The sequence below is a fragment of the Bubalus bubalis genome, chromosome 1 (genome assembly GCF_019923935.1).
Source record: "Bubalus bubalis isolate 160015118507 breed Murrah chromosome 1, NDDB_SH_1, whole genome shotgun sequence".
Classification (NCBI taxonomy): Eukaryota; Metazoa; Chordata; class Mammalia; order Artiodactyla; family Bovidae; genus Bubalus; species Bubalus bubalis.
In genome coordinates, this window is record NC_059157.1 from 12,327,178 (window position 1) to 12,347,187 (window position 20,010).

The 20,010-nt window shown below is 50.7% G+C and overlaps 1 protein-coding gene and 1 non-coding gene across 3 annotated transcripts; one reads left to right on the forward strand and one right to left on the reverse strand.

Annotated features, from left to right (window-relative positions):
• Positions 1-628: 628 nt before the first annotated feature.
• On the forward strand, positions 629-5,819 carry ADRB3 (adrenoceptor beta 3). Of its 2 annotated transcripts, XM_006050961.4 has the most exons (3): positions 630-2,868; positions 3,342-3,403; positions 3,583-5,817. In XM_006050961.4, exons 1-2 carry the CDS (start codon positions 1,598-1,600, stop codon positions 3,385-3,387), a joined length of 1,317 nt encoding a protein of 438 aa, XP_006051023.4. In that variant the 5' UTR covers positions 630-1,597; the 3' UTR covers positions 3,388-3,403; positions 3,583-5,817. The 2 variants fall into 2 exon arrangements, with proteins under 2 accessions (XP_006051024.4, XP_006051023.4); XM_006050962.4 differs by lacking the exon at positions 3,342-3,403 and having other exon boundaries at positions 629-2,868; positions 3,583-5,819.
• A 1,417-nt stretch (positions 5,820-7,236) lies between these two features.
• Positions 7,237-7,308, reverse strand: TRNAC-GCA. The gene has a single exon. It is a non-coding gene; the product is annotated as a tRNA-Cys (tRNA).
• Between the last annotated feature and the right edge of the window lie 12,702 nt (positions 7,309-20,010).

The window sequence follows — 20,010 nt, forward strand, 5'->3', positions numbered from 1 at the left end:
ACTTTGCCACGGTGATGGAAGATTTGTGGAGAGGTGGGAGTGATGGTGGAAAAGACTCAACCTGGAAGCCATTGGTTCTTTTTATGTCTTCCCTGGGTCTCAGTCGTGGCAGGTGGGATCTAGTTCCCTGATCAGGGATCGAACCCGGGCTCCCTTCCATTGGGAGTGTGGAGTCTTAGCCACTGGACCACCGAGGAAGTCACCTTCATTCTTTACTTATGGCTGTGCTGAGTCTTCATTGCTGCTGGGCTTTCTCTAGTTGTGGTGAGCATGAGCTACTGTTCCTTGTTGTGCACAGGCTCCTCATTATGGTGGCTTGGTGCAGTACTTAGGCTCAGTCGTTGCACCACAGGGGCTCATTAGCTGTCTCTCATGGACTCCAGAGCGTGGGCTCAAAAGTTGCAGCCCAGGGGTTTAGTTGCCTGCATGCGGAAATCTGCCCGGACCAGGGATCGAACTTGCGTACCTTGCATTGGTAGGCAGATTCTTATCCACTGTGTGTGTTAGTCCCTCAGTCATGTCCAACTCTTTGTGACCGGATGGACTGTAGCCCACCAGACTCCTCTGTCCATGGGATTTTCCAGGCAAGAATACTGGAGTGGGTTGCCATTTCCTTCTCCAGGGGATCTTCCTGACCCAGAGATCGAACGCGGGACTCCCGCATTGCAGGCAGATTCTTTACCATCTGAGCTACCAGGGTATCCACTGTACCACCAGAGAAATCCCCATTCATTCATTTTCAGCACAGTCATTATAAGAGAAGCGTTTTAAGAGAAGGGGTCCATCTAGAAGTTTTCTCCGTGGAAAGTGTGGGGAAGGGGCAACATGGAGTGGGGAAAACAGAGAAATGGAAACTCGTAGCATCCTGGGCTCAGTTCAAAGGTCAAATCCAAACTCAAATGAGCAGGCAATCATAAAGACTCCTGGAAAATGGAAGGTTTTTTTTTTTTTTTTTTTCAGTAGCTGAAAAGGGAAAAAAGAAAGAGAAAGAAAAGTAAGACTAGAATGATAGGGGAGGTAAGTGAATAGAAGGGTAGAGGCCAGATCTCATGGAAGGAGGCCTTGGGAGAAGACAGAAGAAGCCGGTGTCCTCTATGACTTACAGAGTCTCAGGGGAGGATGCCTGCGTGGAGGAAGGGCTGCTGTGGGTCCTTTCCTTTGCCTCCAGGGGGTTACCTTTCCCTCCAACGCGGTAACGGGGCGGGGGCTCTTCCTTCCCCGAGCGATGCTCCCGGACCTTCCCGGGAAATTGGTACAGAGATCCAGAAAGCCAGTGCCGCCAGAGAGCGGGGAGCTGTCACTGCAGGAGAGGGGCACGTCTTAGCAGAAAACACGGCGTGACTTTACTCTTACTGGGGGTTTGACTAATAGGAAAGGCGGGCGTCCATCTGCCTTCAGTCCCCACGGCTCGATTCCCGCTCCGGAGGCCCAGCGTGGAGCCTATTGGCCGCGGCCCCTTTAAGAGCCGCCACTCCCCAACTCCCATCCCCTCCCCAGCCGTGGCACCCAAGGGGTGGGGGTGGCGGGGAGACTGTGCGTTCTCGGCCGGTCAACTGGGGAAGATGGCCCAGGCCAGGGAAATCGCTCCCACGCCCCGATGCCCCCGCCGCTGAGCATGGTGAGCTGGGAGACCCTTTCCCTCATTCCTTCCCGCCCCACGCGCGACGCGGGGATGGCTCCGTGGCCTCCCGGGAACAGCTCTCTGACCCCGTGGCCAGATATCCCCACCCTTGCACCCAATACTGCCAACGCGAGTGGGCTGCCAGGGGTGCCCTGGGCTGTGGCGCTGGCGGGGGCGCTGTTGGCGCTAGCGGTGCTGGCCACCGTGGGAGGCAACCTGCTGGTAATCGTGGCCATCGCCCGGACGCCGAGACTCCAGACCATGACCAACGTGTTCGTGACTTCGCTGGCCACAGCTGACCTGGTGGTGGGGCTCCTGGTCGTGCCCCCGGGGGCCACGTTGGCGCTGACCGGCCACTGGCCCCTGGGCGTCACCGGTTGCGAGCTGTGGACCTCGGTGGACGTGCTGTGTGTGACTGCCAGCATCGAAACCCTGTGCGCCCTGGCGGTGGACCGCTACCTGGCCGTGACCAACCCGCTGCGCTACGGCGCGCTAGTCACCAAACGCCGCGCCCTAGCAGCCGTGGTCCTGGTGTGGGTCGTGTCCACCGCGGTGTCGTTTGCGCCCATCATGAGCAAATGGTGGCGCATCGGGGCCGATGCCGAGGCGCAGCGTTGCCACTCCAACCCGCGCTGCTGCACCTTCGCCTCCAACATGCCCTACGCGCTGCTCTCCTCCTCGGTCTCGTTCTATCTTCCGCTCCTGGTGATGCTCTTCGTCTACGCACGAGTTTTCGTGGTGGCCACGCGCCAGCTGCGCTTGCTGCGCCGGGAGCTGGGTCGCTTCCCGCCAGAGGAGTCTCCGCCGGCTCCTTCTCGCTCCGGGTCCCCTGGCCCGGCGGGGCCGTGCGCCTCGCCCGCGGGGGTGCCCTCCTACGGCCGGCGGCCGGCGCGCCTTCTGCCTCTGCGGGAACACCGCGCCCTGCGCACCTTGGGGCTCATCATGGGAACCTTCACTCTCTGCTGGTTGCCTTTCTTTGTGGTCAACGTGGTGCGCGCCCTCGGGGGCCCCTCTCTGGTGTCCGGCCCCACTTTTCTCGCCCTTAACTGGCTGGGCTATGCCAACTCTGCCTTCAACCCGCTCATCTACTGCCGCAGCCCGGACTTTCGGAGCGCCTTCCGCCGCCTGCTGTGTCGCTGCCGGCCGGAGGAGCACCTCGCCGCTGCCTCCCCGCCCCGAGCTCCCTCCGGCGCCCCCACGGCCCTGACCAGCCCCGCTGGCCCCAGGCAGCCCCCACAGCTCGACGGGTAGGTAATCGAGGCGAAGGGATCAGGAAGCTTTCTGTATCTCCGCTGGTCAATTTTTTTTGAGTTCGGGGTTCGGGAGGAGAAGCTGGGGCTGGGGAGGGTTTTTGCAATCAAGAGAAGGGGGGCACAGAGTAGGGAATCAAAGTGGAACCCAGAGCCCTTTCCTTTCCCGTTTCCTACCCACCCTGCCAGGGCGGGGCGAGGGGGGCGGTGGAAGCAAAGGAGGCGGCCGGGTGGTTCTCCAGCCCAGGAACAACAGTGCGCCCGAAGGTGCCGCGGTGCGGAAGGCCCCCGGCTCGACCGGTCAGCTCTAGTTTGGGTTTGCTAGCTTAGTTCTTTCTCTGCCCAAATTTCTTACCATCACGCGGGCTGGCTTTGACTTGCCGAGAAGACTAGAGGGCAACCCCCCATCCCCACCCCACCCCCGCGCCCGTCCCCAAGCCGTCGGGCTTAGTTCTGGTTTCTTTGAAAAGTCTGATAGCCCTGAAGGTGAGGATTCGCTTCCGGAATGAAGGCTAGCCGGGCTGAGGAAGCTGTGAGTGCGAATTCTTCCCCAGTAGGAAGCGGGTCGGGTTGGAGTTGGGGGTGGGCTTTATGGCTCGGTGGATCCCAGAGGGGCTTCCCAAGGTCCCTGACCAACGCCCCCCTCCCCCTCCGCCTCGTTCCCACCCTTTGCCCCCTCACCCCAAGGTACTGTTATCTCCGTTTTTTCAGGGCTTCCTGCGGACTTTCTTAGGCCTTGAAGAAACAGCTCCATTGATCCGGAACCTTTGGAAAGCCTCTGGCCGGCCTCGGTTCAGAATGAGCCCCGTGGAGTTTCCAAGCTGGAAAACTCTGCCCTCCCCAGCCTGACGACTGGGTCCTGGGACGTGGCGGGGGTGGGGTGGGGGGGGGGCTGACTGGAGAGGGGAAATCCTTACCAAGTGGGTTTTCGCCGGCTCTCTTTCTTTCTGAGAGAAGTTTTCTACACCCCAGCCCTGAACTTCACCGCTACCTCAGCAGCTCGCGCGTCCTGCTTCCCATGCCCAGGTGCCCGGGCAGGAGCTGGGCTGCGTTTAGCCCCGGCACCCGCACCTGTCCCACTCGGGTGCTGTGTGCGCAGGAGCAAGGCGGGCACCTTCATTCTGTTCCTTCTGCCGCCCAGACCCTGAGGAACCCACCGGGGTGCTGGAGGCCCAGGCTGAGAAGAGGAAGCTGGGGAAGGTCACGGTTTGGGCTTCTGTCCCTGGCTTCCTCACTGTAGACACAACTACCTCACAGCAGTTTCAGGACTTTACTTCAGAGTTTGGGGTGGGGGGTGGGGGGGCGCTCCTGGTTTCGTGGGAAGGTGAACCATTAGAATGGGTCCTTTTTCCTTTTGAAATCAAATTAATAAATGTTACTGAATGCAGTTTATCCATCGCCCTCTTTCTCTCCCTTTGTTTTCTCTGCGTAATCCACTTACTCCTTTCATAGAGCTGACTCTGTGACAGAGGCAATAAATTAGGCCTAATCCTTGTCCCTTTCTTCTTGATCCTCATGAAACAAAGAATGAAAAGTCTTTTGGGGTGAAGGAGGCAGAGTTTGAGCCTTTGACACTCCGATCTTCCCACCCTGGAGGCCGTTCTGCCCTCGGGATTCACTGAAGTGCCCATAGGAGGGTGGGGTTTGCTGTGCCAGGGATCAGGGCACATGGAGCTCTTGCGCTACAAGCCAGAGGTGGATTCATAACATCCCGCTGCCACCAGGAACCAGTTTTGTCCGGTGTTGTACGTGTGTGTGGCGGCACAGACCATTGTTTGTGTTGGGCAGATGTTCTTGGGTTATAAATATATTCTGACATTTCTTATCCTTTCCATAACCTCTATTAACCTCTACCTTCCCACTCCCTTTCCTGGGCAGCAGAAATCTGTATTATCTTCTTGAACTAAAACTGGAGTTACAAGTTTGAGCTCCTTGATAATATTTTCCCCCCCTTATTCCAATTTTATGAATCTTATCAGGCAGTTTCCTAGGGAAAGAAAATTTCTATGGAAACCCCCCGGGTCATTTTGTGAGTTCTTATTTAGACTCCGTGAGCAGAGACCATTGTCCAAGCTGATTTACGGGAGAGCCAGTAAATCAGTAAAAGTTGAACGAGCTGGGTGACGGCAGCATACAATGCGTTGGCTACCTTCAGGGGCTCCAGGGTTATAAAACTTTGATCAGCCCTGAGGATAAGCTCAGTGGATTTCCACATATGGGTGTTCCCTGTGAACTGGACCTGGCCTTAGCTGCTTTCTTCTGTCTAGGAGTCCAGATTTTATTTCTTAGGATGTTTGCATACCAAAGATGACTTTCTCCTTCTTCACTCAGCAGTACGAGGTCTCTGGTGTCTGAGGTGTGGAAGGTTTCTTGGCAAAGACTCAACTGTTGAACCTTTAGCAGAGAAGGAAGTCTCGCTTTAGCCTGAGCATAAGTAAGAGGGCCTCTTCTCTCTCCCCATCTCTGGATATTTTCCCAACATCGCTGAGGGAAGTTATCCAGTCAGTGCCAGGGTGCTAGGCGGGGGAGAAGAATGATCTGGGGGCGGGAGGGTGTTCTGGTTTGTAGAATGGTCCTTGAACGGCATCCAGGAGCTCACAGGGCTCGAGTCTTACTCGATAGGCACCCATGTGCCAGCTGTCAGGTTCCTCTGGAGTGTTTAGACTTGCGCTGGAGCTGTGGACTCCGTCTGCCAATTGTCACCACGGTGTCTGACAGGTGGAGAGGCAGCCAGCCGCTCCGGTCATTTCTCCAGCAACTTGCTGTCAGGTGTCAGGCCGAGGGAGATTTATACCCTTGGATGTTGAGTGGGTTGCTCTCTGTAGCACGGGCCCAGAGCACTTGAACTGGGGAAGACAAACAACCATCCTCTGAACCTACAGATGTGAAGACTTGCAGATGGTGCTAGTGGTGGTGTGTGCTCAGTGGTGCCTGACTCTTTGCGACCCCATGAACTGTATAGCCCTCCAGGCTCCTCTGGAATTTTCTAGGCAGGAATACTGGAGTGGTTTGCTCTTTCCTCCTCCAGGTGATCTTTCTGACTCAGGGATCGAACCTGCATCTCTTGCATCTCTTGCAATGGCAGGTGGATGCTTTACCACGGCACCACCTGGGACCAGCGAGGGAAAAAGGGTCCATGGAACCATTGGCTCTGCCTGAGCAGAAGTGACAAGGTGGGAGGACACGGGATGAGGAGTGACTGGCTTTTTCAGAGGGAACCTGCCTTCTGCAACCTCTGAGACCGCTGAGGAGTAGGCAGAGTTAGGGGGAGGGTGTTGTTGATAACACGCTTTCCTAGGACTCTCCCATGGTAGGTTCTTCTGTGGTGTGCTCGTGTGCTAAGTTGCTTCAATCGTGTCCGACTCTTTGCGACCCCATGGACTGTAGCCCACCACGTTCCTCTGTCCATGGGATTCTCCAGGCAAGAATACTGGAGTGGGTTGCCATGCTTTCCTCCGGCAGATCTTCCCAACCCAAGGATCGAACCCACGTCTCTTATGTCTCCTGCATTGGCAGGCGGGTTCCTTACCACTAGCGGCAGCAGTCCCTAACCGTTTTGGCACCAGGAACTGGTTTCATGGAAGACCACTTTTTCACAAAGCACGGAGTGGTGGTGGGGTGTGTGTGTGTGTGTTGGTTATTTTGGGAAGACTCAGGTGCATTACATGTATTGTACACTTTATTTCCATTATTAGTACATCAGCTCCACCTCAGACCGTCAGACCTTAGATACCAGAGACTGGGGATCCCTGTTCTGGGGAACAGTGGTAAGTGCAGTCTGTGGTCCTCGTGGGCAGTCACGGGGCGAACATTCCACACCAGCTTCATTCCTCAGCCTTTACGGCATCTAGCAGTTTCTTTCTCTCGGCCTGCGGGCACAGGTAAAGGCCATGGAAATGGTGCCCTTTATGGTTCCATCCTAAAAGCCAGAGATCTAGGCTCCCTTCTCAGATGCCTGGGCAGGGGCAGTATGTCTGTGTTTGTCTGTCTGTCCAGCGGAGAAGCAGGAGTTGGCAGAGTCTGTACAGACCTGCCAATGGCCTCCCTAGCCCCCTGCCAAACGCCCTGGGGATAGTCTGCCTTAGGCCAGCTAGTGAGCAGTTGAGGTGTGATGTGAAGCTGTTTAATTAGCAGCAACTCCAGAAAGCCATCGGCTTTTTCATAGTTCATCCTATTATGGGATGAAAGAAAATCAACATTCCTCAGTTTCCCCATCTATAAAGTGAAAGAAAGTGAAAATGAAGTCTCTCAGTCCTGTCCGACTCTTTGCCACCCCGTGGACTGTAGCCCACCAGGCTCCTCTGTCCATGGGATTCTCCAGGCAAGAATGCTGGAGTGGGTTGCCATTTCCTTCTCCAGGGGATCTTCCCCACCCAGGGATTGAACCTGGGTCTTCTGCATTGCAGGCAGACGCTTTACCCTCTGAGCCACCAGAGAAGCCTCTATAAAGTAAATGGAGGATAAATTTTTCTCTTCATTCTTCCCTTTAGAAGGGGAATGAAGGTGACTGAGATGGCTGGCTCTCATCAACCTCTGGGAAGCCCTAGGCAGAGCTTTGCCTCTTCAGCGTTTCTGCAAGCAGCTGTGCTCCGTTCAAGGCATAAGCGGTGCGAAGCGCCCCCTGATGGCTGTTTGAAGTACAACAGGTGTAGACCGAGTTTACAAGCTGGCCTGAGCTGGAAAAACTTGAAGCGACCCTAGAAGCGGTTTGGTCAGGGGAATTCCCTGGCAGTCTGGTGGTTAAGACTGCGCACTTCCACTGCAGGGGGCCCTGATTGGATCCCTGGTCAGGGAAGTAAGATCTCGCATGCCCGTGGTGTGGCCCCAAATAAATAAGTTTCAATAAATGGATATGGTTTCAGTTCACTTGAGTTGCTCAGTCGTGTCCGACTCTTTACAACCCTATGAACTTCAGCACACCAGGCTTCCCTGTCCATCACCAACTCCCAGAGCTTGCTCAAACTCATGTCCGTCGAGTTGGTGATGCCATCCAACCATCTCATCCTCATCCCCTTCTCCTCCCACCTTCGGTCTTTCCCAGCATCAGGATCTTATTCCAATGAGTCTGTTCTTTGCATCAGGTGGCCAAAGTATTGGAGTTTCAGCTTCAGCATCAGTCCTTCCAATGAATATTCAGGACTGCTTTCCTTTAGGATTGGCTGGTTTGATCTCCTTACAGTCCAAGGGACTCTCAAGAGTCTTCTCCAACACCACTGTTTAAAAGCATCAATTCTTCTGCGCTCAGCTTTCTTTGTAGTCCAACTCCCACATTGTACATGATTACTGGAAAAACCATAGCTTCGACTAGAGGGACATTTGTTGGCAAAGTAATGTCTCTGCTTTTTAATATGCTGCCTAGGTTGGTCATAGCTTTTCTTCCAAGGAGCAAGCGCCTTTTAATTTCATGGCTGCAGTCACCATCTGCAGTGATTTTGGAGCCCAAGAAAATAAAGTCTCTCACTGTTTCCATTGTTTCCCCATCTATTTGCTATGAAGTGGTGGATCTTTGTTTTTTGAATTTTGAGTTTTAAGCCAGCCTTTTCACTCTCCTCTTTCACTTTCATCAAGAAGCTCTTCAGTTCCTCTTCGCTTTCTGCCATAAGGGTGGTGTCTCTGCGTATCTGAGGTTATTGATATTTCTCCTGGCAATCTTGATTCTAGCTTGTGTTTCATCCAGCCCAGCAATTTGCATGGTGTACTCTGCATATAAGTTAAATAAGCAAGGTGACAGTATACAGCCTTGATGTACTCCTTTCCCAATTTGGAACCAGTCTGTTGTTCCATGTCCATTTCTAACTGTTGCTTCTTGACCTGCATACAGATTTCTCAGGAGGCAGGTAAGGTGGTCTGGTATTCCCATCTCTTTAAGAATTTTCCACAGTTTGTTTTGATCCATACAGTCAAAGGCTTTGGTAGAAGTAGATGTTTTTCTGGAATTCTCTTGCTTTTCTGTGATCCAAAAGATGTTGGCAATTTGATCTCTGGTTCCTCTGCCTTTTCTAAATCCAACTTGAACATCTGAAAGTTCTTGGTTCGTGTACTGTTGAAGCCTCAGTTGGAGAATTTTGAGCATAACTTTGCTAGCAAGTGAGATGAGTGCAATTGTGCAGTAGTTTGAGCATTCTATGGCATTGCCTTTCTTTGGGATTGAAATGAAAAATGCCCTTTCCAGTCCTGTGACCACTGCTGAGTTTTCCAAATTTGATGGCATATTGAGTGCAGCATTTTAACAGCATCATCTTTTAGGATTTGAAATAACTCAACTGGAAATGGTTTAGCCCAGTCCTTTGATAAAATGAGACTTCCCTGGTGGCTCAGACAGTCAAGCGTCTGCCTATAATGCAGGAGACCTGGGTTTGATCCCTGGGTCGGGAAGATCCCTTGGAGCAGGAAATGGCAACCCACCCCAGTATTCTTGCCTGGAAAATCCCATGGATGGAAGAGCCTGGTAGGCTACAGTCCATGGGGTCACAAAGAGTTGGACATGACTGAGCAACTTCACTTTCCTGATAAAATGAAGAAACTGATCTCTAGCAAGATGAATTGTAAGTAGCCAAGATTACTTGTCAATACTGGGTTTTCAGTATAAATTGCATGGCATTTGGAGCTGGAAAAAACAAATAAGGATGGAAGTGACCTTTTTTAGGAGTACCAATAAATATACCAACCTTGGCAAGCGGTGCTCTCCAAATGTTACCTTGCAGTGACAACAAAGGAAAAAATACAGCTGTGTAGAAATCAAAGAGCTTGCTGTGCTGCTTTTAACCCAGCCTACCAGACTCCCAAGTTCACTTTCTTTGCGCTGACTGCTCACCATCAGTCACACAGAACAAGTGACTTAGCCTCTCTCTTGGCCAGTGAATCAAATGGAGATGATATAATTGCTCTACTCAATTCTTGCAGACTGGTTTTGAAGCTCAGATGAGAGACTGTATGTGAAAAGGTTTGGAAACTGAAAGGGTCCTTCCAGTTGTAAGGGGTGTCATTTGAGTGTGGGGCTCCGACTAGTCCCAGGGCTCCTGGCTTCAGTCCCAGGGCTCCTGGCTTCAGCCCTTGTTTGGTCCTGCTTCCATCAACAGCCCAGATCCTGGACTCACTGACCTTTGGTCACTGTGGGTGTGTCCTGCCTGGTCTTCCTTCTGCAGGTTCATCCCCACCTCAGGTGTCAGCGATCCCGCTGGTGTCACACCCATGTCACTGTATACCTCCCCCTCTGGCCCTCTTTTCACGTTCGGACCCTGGTCTAGCCTGTGCCTGACCGTTTGGTCATGGTTTGGCTCACCTTATCTTTGGGTTGCAGCATTTATAATGATCTAATTAAAAAAAAAAACAGTTTTATTTACTTATTTGGCTGCACTGAGTCTTAGCTGTGGCATATGGGATCTAGTTCCCTGACCAGGGATCAAGCCCGGGAATCCTGCACTGGGAGTGCAGAGCCTTAGCCACTGGACTACCAGGGAAGTCTCTATAATGAGCTAATTTTAAGGACAGAGAGGGACTTCCCTGGCTGCCCAGTGGTTAGGACTCTGAGCTTCCACTGCAGGGGGCCTAGGTTTGATCCCTGGTTTAGGAATGACAGAGGAGGAGATGGTTGGAATCGCCGACTCAATGGACATGAGTTTGAGCAAGCTCCAGGAGTCGGTGATGGACAGGGAAGCCTAGTGTGCTACAGTCCATGGGGTCGCAAAGAGTCAGACACGACTGAGCGACTGAACTGAACTGAACGAGGAACTGAGATCTCACATGCTGTGTGGTGTGGCCAAAAAGAAAAAAAAAAATGATGGATGGAAGATTTAAGAGTGAGGACGCTTCCAGGTGTCAGTGCCTTATGGTATCTTCATGAGGACGGGGCCCTAAAGAGCCAGAAGAGGGAGATAGTATTTTAGTTTGTTAAACCTTCCATAACGAATTATCCCAAACAGAAAAGTATCATCACAGTTCTAGAGGCTAGAGGTCCAAGAGCAAGGTAAGGCCCTGGGGAAAGGCCCTTTTTGCCTCCAGCTTCCTAGGTGTTGTTTGGCTTGTAGCTGCTGCAGGGCGACATCTGCCTCCATCTTCACCTGGCCTTCTCCCACTGTGAGTGTCTGTGACCAAAGTTCCCTCCTCTTGAAAGGACACCAGCCATTGGATTGGGGTCCAGCTTGATTCTGTGTGACTTCATTTTAACTTGATTACATGTGCAAAGACCCTACCTCCAAATAAAGTCACATGCCCAAGTTCTGGGGGTTAGGACTTCAGCATATCTTTTTGGGGGGCACAATTCAACCCACAGCTGAGGGTGTGATGGGGAAGGAGGAACACTCTCACTCCAGCCTCTGCATGCTCATCTTATTCCTGCTGTTTCGAACCCACTTTTCGCAGGCTATTTCATCTATAATGAAGGGCGGTGGGGTGCTTCTAAGCCTTTTCTCTAGGTCCCAGATTTGAGAGGTGATTCATCAAGTCAGGAGATTCCCAGGTGGCACAAAGGTAAAGAACGTCCCTGCCAGTGCAGGAGATGCAAGAGACACAGGGGTTCAATCCCTGATTGGGGAAGATCCCCTGGAGGAGGAAATGGCAACCCACTCCAGTATTCTTGCCTGGAGAATCCCATGGACAAAAGGGCCTGGTGGGCTACAGGCCACGGGGCTGCAAAGAGTCGGAAATGACTGATGACAGGCCTCATCAAGTCAGACCTTGTGTTTGTTTTCTCCTGTTGGCAGAATTTGCTGTCCATTCTCCTTTCCTTCCTTGAGTAACAGAATGCCTAAGTTTTACCAGGCACATGGCCTGCCTAAAAACACATTGGAGCTTCCCCTGCAGCCTGCTGTGACTAGTGACTAAATTCTAGTCGAATGAAGTGTGAAGCTTCTGGGTCTTAAAGGGAAAAGGTATATCCTCCACATTTGATTGCCCCTTTCCAACTGGCTGGAATGCAGGTGTGATGGTAAGGACTGAAGTAGCCGTGTTGGGTCATGAGATGGAAACCATATATTGCTGATGACAGAAGAACCAGTCAGGGGGAGCCTGTGGGTCCCACAGTGTGAAGTTACCATTTTAGTCCTAAATTGCTTATGTTTCAGTTCAGTTCAGTCACTCAGTCGTGTCCGACTCTTCGCGACACCATGAATCGCAGCACGCCAGGCCTCCCTGTCCATTACCAACTTCCGGAGTTCACTCAGACTCACGTCCATCGAGTCAGTGATCCATCCAGCCATCTCATCCTCTGTCGTCCCCTTCTCCTCCTGCCCCCAATCCCTCCCAGCATCAAAGTCTTTTCCAATGAGTCAACTCTTTGCATGAGGTGGCCAAAGTACTGGAGTTTCAGCTTAGCATCATTCCTTCCAAAGAAATCCCAGCGCTGATCTCCTTCAGAATGGACTGGTTGGATCTCCTTGCAGTCCAAGGGACTCTCAAGAGTCTTCTCCAACAGCACATTTCAAAAGCATCAATTCTTCGGCGCTCAGCCTTCTTCACAGTCCAACTCTCACATCCATACATGACCACTGGAAAAACCAAAGCTTATGTTTAGGACTCTTCAGTTCAGTTTAGTCACTCAGTCGTGTCTGACTCTTTGTGACTCCATGGACTGTAGCACGCAAGGCTTCCCTGTCCATCACCAACTCTTAAAGGGAAATAAACTTCTATCTTGTTTAAGCTGCAGGTATTTTAGCCTTTTTTTTTTTAAACATCAACTGAATCAAACACATTCATCAGTGAAGGGAGACTACAAGATAGAACAATGAATGGGCATCTCCTACCTTCTGTAATGAATATGGCTTGGCTGACAATGTTCTCTTGCTTTGGCACCCCTAGGGCACTTCTGATCTCCGGGAACTGGCATCTCCATAAAGTCTGAGTTTGTATCATGCCTGTGGCCCCCAAGTCCATCTCCTTGACATTGATTCATACGGGGACAATGATCCATGAGTGTGTTCATTTCCCGAGACTACCACAACATATGACCACAACCATGGTCACTTAAGACAACAGAGATTTATTTTCTTTCAGTTCTGGAGGCCAGACATCTGAAATCAAGTAGACAGGACTAGTTCCTTCTAGAGAACCCCCTAGGAGACTCTGTTCCAGGCTCCGGGCTGCAGCAATTCTTGGCTTTTGTTGATTTACAGACACATCATTTTGATGTCTACTTCTGATATCACTTTCCCTGTGTCCTTGTGTGGCCTCTCCTTCTCTCTTTTAAAGACACAGATCTGACTTTGTAAGAGACAGATCAGACTTGGATTTGGGGCCTGTTCTAAACCAGGATGATCTCATCTCAAGATCTTTGCCTTAATTATGTCAGCAAAGACCCTTCTTCCAAATAAGGTCGCATTCTGAGGTTCTGGGTGGCGTATCTTTCGTTGGGGGAGGGGGGTCACTGTTCACCCCATTACAGTGAGAGATCCTTGTAAACTCTGCAGAGTTCTGATCTTGCGAAATTATCATCCAACCCAATCACCTCTCATGGAAGGACTGTTCTCTCCAGAAGCTTCTGATGACCTCCAAACACCCATGTCCTTGCATAATCCCTCCCCCGTGAATGTGGGTGGAGGCATAACTTGCTTCTAACAAACAGAAAATGGCAAAGGTGATGGGATGTGATTGTTGTGATTATGTTATATTATATGGCAGATGGGAAGGGATTTTGAAGATGTAATTAAGGTCCCTAATCATTTGACTTCACAGAAAGGGAGATGACCTTGGGTGGGCCTGACTTAATCAGGTAAGCCCTTTAAGAGAAGGTCAGAGATAGAAGAGAGACACTCCTGCTGGCCTCGAGGAAGCCCACCACCATGAGTTCTACAGCTACAAGGAAATGGGTTCCCTGTGAGCCTGGAAGAGGACCCTGTGTCTTAGATGAGACTGCATCCCTGGCCAATACCGTCACTGTAGCCTGCTGAGACCCTGAGCAGGAGACCCAGATCCCTGACCCATGGAAACTGAGATAATAAATGTGTGCTGGGACTTCCGTAGCAGTCCAGTTGTTAAGACTTCATGCTTCCACTGCAAGGGGCACGGTTTTGATCCATAGTCGGGGGGAACTAAGATCCTGCATGTGGTAAGTTGTGGCTCCCCTCAAAAAAAGAAAGAAAAAAGAAAAAGAAGTGTGTTGTTCTGAGCTGCTTTGTGGTAATTTGTTACACAACAAAAAACGAATCCATCTCTGGTCCTGTTTTTAAAAATTTCCTATCAGAGACCAGAATACAATGGGACTCTGAGCTCTGGAAGGTCCTAAGATCTGCTGTGGTCTGCTCTTCTCCAAAGGACTCTGGGAGCCTCTTGTCTGCTTGGTCCAGGAAGAGCATCCCAGCCTCCGTCCTTCACGCCTAAGAGAATGACCAGCCATTCTGTGACTCCTCCCCCATCTTTTAAGAAAATTAGGAACTAAAGAACCCATTTCGCTACAGTTTTCCTGAGTTGCTAGGGAGGAGCCAAACAGTGACTAGGCTTCCCTGGTGGCTCAGAGGTAAAGCATCTGCCTACAATGTGGAAGACCTGGGTTCGATCCCTGGGTTGGGAAGATCCCCTGGAGAAGGAAATGGCAACCCACTCCAGTATTCTTGCCTGGAAAATCCCATGGACAGAGGAGCCAGGTGGGCTACAGTCCATGAGGTCGCAAAGAGTCGGACACGACTAAGTGACTTCACTAGGGAGGAGACACACTTTGTAACACAGGAAACACGGTTCTCAAAGCCTCTTCAGCAAGAAACTAGATGAAGTCTTCCAGCTTATGCTGTTGGTATTCCCAGGAGGGAGAGCGGATGGGCCACTTCTTCCCTGAGATGAGATTGCTGGGAATGGGAGAACTTTGCATCAGCTGGGCGCCACCTGCTGTGTCTCTGTTTTCTCTCCCGGTCAGTGGATCACGTGCTCAAGCCCTTCCCCTGAGGGCTCCCCTTGGGCCCAGGTCTGAATCTAATTGACGTTGGAATGCTGTCCCAGAACCACAGGCAACTGCTTTTCCCAATGGAGACATTCTGACCATCTTGGGGGAAAGAGAAACATACGGGGCTGATGGCAAACATCACTGCAGTTGTCAAGATGTTGCTGGCCAAAACCTTGGCCTACTCTGCCCACCGAAGCCAAGAGAAAAATACAGAGACAGAGACTGGAGGAAATAGAAAGGTGGCTTTTATTCTCAGCGGGTGGAGAGGGGAACACAGTGCGGTCAAACCTCAAGAACTGCGTCTCCACCTCCATGAGAAGGAGCTCTAGGGGCTTTTATAAGGCAAGGGCTGGCTGTCAGGAGTCAGAGATGAGGACCGAAGCTGATAGGATCTTGATTCCTTCCTCTTGCATTGTTTCAAAGACAGTCATAAACTGGCGTCAGTAACCCAGTAATTGAGTCTGGCTGTTGGGTGGCTCTGCGGCCTTGTGATACGTGTAACTCCAAGGGGAAGGGTGTTGTAGGGGTAAACACCAGATAGGGGATGTATTTAGCACAGAGTCAAAGGAAAATAGGTGTGAAGTGTAGCTCCTGCAGAGTTAGGGGGCAGAAATGCAAACTTAGTCACAGACATTCAGAGTTAGGATCAGTTAAAGGAAAAAAAAAACTAGGAATGTTCAGGCCTGCTCACTGTTCTCTTTATACTCTTTGTCCTCAGGAAAGGGAAAGAGAAAAACTCATTCCTCTTTTTTCCTTTTCACTGCAACAAACACCCAGAGGGAAGAACTCATCTTAAAAGCAAACTAGTTCTTCCTTCCCAACCCACCCTCATGCCCATCCCTTCAGTAGGCTTGCTGGCTAGTTGGTTTCCCCTGCTCTGGCATTGCCCATCTGACCTCAGAGAGTGAAATATTTTTAAAAATCTTTGCCTTTGCCTTCCTTTACCATTTCTTGCAAGTCGTTGTAATGAAAAAGGTCTGTTTCTTAATAATAAAAGAAGGTAGAAAACTTGGACACAAGTAAGCAGACATTAGCACTGATACATAAGATATTGTTTACATTAAGCAGATATTTTGCAGAACTGACATCTCCCTCCAGGCTTGGTGTGGTGCCTGGTATTTTTATGGAGGACATCTGGCAAGTTTACCCGGTACCCACAGCCATATCTCAGGCCTTCATCACTTCTTAACCGAATTAACTAAAATAGTCTTCACGTGGCCTTCTTGCCTAGTTCTGGCTCCTCTCCAGTTCATCCTCCACAGCCCTCAGAGAGACTTTTCTAAAACATAAATCTGACAGTGTCATTCCCTTTCTTAAAATCATTCGATGATCTTCAAGTGCTTGGGGCAGAATTCAGACCCCTTAATGCAAGGGCTTAGCATCAGATGGACAAGTGCCTACCGTCCCAATCTGATTTTGTACCACTCCCCTCTCCTATACACTTTTATTCCAAACAGATTTAATTTTTTTTGAACTTAAAAAAAATTTTTTTGGGGGTGCAGCTTCTGGGATCTTAGTTCCCCAATCAGAGATTGAACCGGGCTCTTTGCAGTGGAAGTGTAGAGTCATAACCACTGACTGCCAGGGAAGTCCCACAACCACACTTAAATTGACTAAAGAACTCAACTTTCTTTGTCACTGTACCTTCACACAGACTGTATCCTCTGCTCATGCACACATCCATCCCTCCCAGCAATAAATTAAATAATAAATTTAAAGTGAACAGGCTCTAAATATGTTACAAAGTAAAACTTACAGGGTTTGCAGATGACTTGGGTGTAGAGTGAAAGAGAAAAAGAAAGTCTGGGATGGATGTTTTGGCCTGAGAACCTGGGAGAAGGGACTTGCCACTTACTAAAACGGGGGGAAATAATGGAGGATGTGAAACTACCAGTTAGCTTTTGAACACCATACATTTGAAAAGTCTGTTCAAGATTTATTGGAATAATAAGTAGGTATTTGGATTCCTGAGTCTAAAGTTTAGGAAAGAAGCCGAGTTGGATGTATAGGTGTATTGTCAGGCCACCAAAGATGGCTGTTCTCTTGCTCTCTGTACTTCCCCTCCTTGACCAGTACTTGCTTCACCTGTAGACTGCACCCTTGACTGACCTTCCCTCTTAATCATGGAGCCTCATCAGTAAATGCCTATGTGTCTGCCTCAGCCCCAGATAGTGATAGTTCTAATCTCTAGATCAGAACTATTTCAGCTATGATAGTGCATCAAAGGGGCCAGTGGTGGTAGTGGGGGGGCACGCTCTTTTGCTGGTTTCTGCAATAACTGATAAGCCAACCTGATGTCAGCTTCCCCTGGAACTGCAATCTCTCTATCACCTTGGGAGCAAAGACTGCTACCTTGTCTTACCCGCTGTCTGCCCCACACCGTGGGGTGTCGCTCCAGGACCTCACTTCAGACATGTAAGGTCCCTCATCCGTTACGCTGCTGATGTCTCTTTTGCCAACTCCGGGCTCTTTCTTTGGTTTTGAGGCTGGGCAAGTACAGGGTTTTCAGGCCTTCAGGTGCAGCCCAGCAGTAAGTTTGATAGATGGATTTTGGCAGTGAAAGGCTGGAAGAAAAAAAAAATGTCGATTCTTGTCTTCTTTGAAGAAAGAGTTCAGCAAAGAGACCAAAACTGTGAAAAAGATAAAAGCATTTATTAGAGGCAGTGTACGTGTGGAAGAACATACGGGCAGACTCGGAGTGAGTTACCTGCCACAGGAGTGGCTTAGGTTGCTTATATGGGGGCAATTTTCTGGGTTGTCTCTGGCCAATCGTCTCCAGATTTGGTCCTGGTGTGGGTGAGCATCTCTCAGTCAAGATGGATTCCAACTGGCATCTCTCTCTCCTTTGGTCCTTCCCTCACATGGAGGGCCTTCTCTGTGCATGTGCTGAGAATGCGCTCTTAGATTAGACAGAACAGAGATCTGTCATTTGTGACCTTGATAAGAGCGGCTTTTTAAAAATAATTTTGATTGATTGATTGATTTTCTGCTGTGCTGGGTCTTGGGTGCTGGGCGGGCTTTCCTCTAGCCGTGAGTAGTCTGGCTCATCCATATTGCTTCTCTTTTTGGTGGCTTCTCTTCTTGTGGAGCAAGGGCTGTAGGGCGGAAGGGCTTCAGTAGTAGCGGTTCCCGGGCTGTAGAGCACAGGCTCAGCAGTTATAGCATACAGGCTTAGTTGCTCTGAGGCAGGTGGGATCTTCCCAGATCAGGGATGGAACCTGTGTCCTCTGCATTGGCAGGCGGATTCTTTACCATTGAGCCACCAGAGAAGCCCTCAAAGTCAGCTTTGACGGAGGTGATGAAGTGCTGATCAGAGTGGGTTCAGCATACCTTGGAAAGTGAAGAGGGAGATAGACTACACATGCTGCTTCAATAGCTGTGGCGCTGAAGATCAGAGAACATGGTGTGGTCGATGACCCTGTTGTCACCTGGTTTAAATCCGGGACCCCTGTTTCCCAGGATCCTTGTTAGATTCCAGGTGAGCGTTGGCCAAAAGAGGAAACTGCCTCAGATCTGAGAGCTGGAAATGAAGCAGCGTTCACTAATACCTGAAGGATTTCAGGGTGAGATACGGAAGCAGAGGCGCCAGGTGGGATCCGACTTGTCTTCAGACTCTCCTCCGCTCATGTCCAGCTCTGCTCACAGACTGATGCCCTGCTGAGTGACGCAGCACCCAACGCCATGACAAGACACTTGGCTGCCGCCCCACACGGGGTTAAACTGCACATCTTCTCATAGACCCCTCCATGCACCCTCCCTTCTAGCCCCCCACACAGCTGGATGTGTCTGGTTTCTCGAATTTCCCTGTACGTTCTAAGATGTTCACATACAGGGGCTTCAGGCAGCCTGCTACATAATTCTTCTCATTCTCCAGCTCCCTCTGGACCTTCACTCCCCCAGATTCTCTTCCACTCCTGCAAGCTCTAGTTCCTGTAACACCCATATCACTCCCAGAAGTCCTGTTTCCTTGGCTGAGCCCTGCAGGACACATGGGGTAAGAGCTGGAGAGGGGATGTGAGGTCATGGGAGTATTTGTGTTCAAGATTCAAGTTTCGCGCCTGTTTGTATGCTCCAGAGGATGTTCTAATAGAGAGGGGAGATGGAGAAAAAGGCAGAGAAAGCCCAACAGCAGGGGCCATGGAGCCGGGACCCAGGGCAGGAAGGGAAGGCTTGGAGGCGACAGGGGCTCAGGAGAGGTGAGCTCAAGCACGGTGCTAAGTTGTGGGTGAGTATCCATGGAAGGAGATTGGTAGCTATGATGGTAACATGTGAGAGCCTCTTCCAATTACTTTTATTGTCCTTGTGAGCAGAAGTAAGATCGGTAGTTGAGACTACTAGGGGGGAAGGTGGATATTTAAAGAGAAAGGAGAAAGTGCGATATAATTGCGACACTCTGTCTTTTTTGGCCACCTTTTTCTCTTCTTGGGGCTGCTCTTGTGGCTCAGCTGGTAAGGAATCCGCCTGCAATGCAGGAGACTTGGGTTCCATCCCTGGGTTGGGAAGATCCCCTGGAGAAGGGAAAGGCTACCCACTCCAGTAATCTGGCCTGGAGAATTCTATGGTCTGTACAGTCCATGAGGTCACAAAGAGTCGCACACGACTGAGCGAGTTCACTTCACTTCAATTCTAAGGTTTAGAGAAGTCTCCACTTTCATAGTCTGGCAGGAGGCAGAGCCCGCCGCCTCTCAGGAGTGAAGCTGAAACCAACAGACTTTCGCTTCTCTCACAGAGGATGAGATGGTTGGATGGCATCATCAACTCGACGGACATGAGTTTGAGCAAGCTCTGGGAGTTGGTGATGGACAGGGAAGCCTGGCGTGCTGCAGTCCATGGGGTGGCAGAGTCTGACACGACTCAGCGACTGAACGGAACTGAACCCCTTGGCGGGAAAATAGGGTGGGGCCAGTGGGTCACGTGAGTGGGCTCAGCCAATCAGAACAGGATCCTGGGTCTGTGCTTCCGGAACACTGTGAAGTTAGGGTGGAAGGATAGTCGAGGCCAAGACCTGGTCCTGGGACCTGCAGGGGCAGCGGGGCAAACAGAGGGACGTGAGGGTGGAATTAGGCAGAGCACTGTGTGTTGTTCGTCTGTTGTTTGGCAGTTCACCTCCTTCCTTCTGTGGTCTGATCGTGGTCGTGTTCCTGGCCCCAGATCTCCAGCCTCCCCATCCAGCATGTGAATTACCAGATATCCTTTCAATAAACCCGCCTTTTATGCTTCGGTCAAGAGTCAATTTCTGTCGCTTGCAACCGGAAATCCAGATTGATACT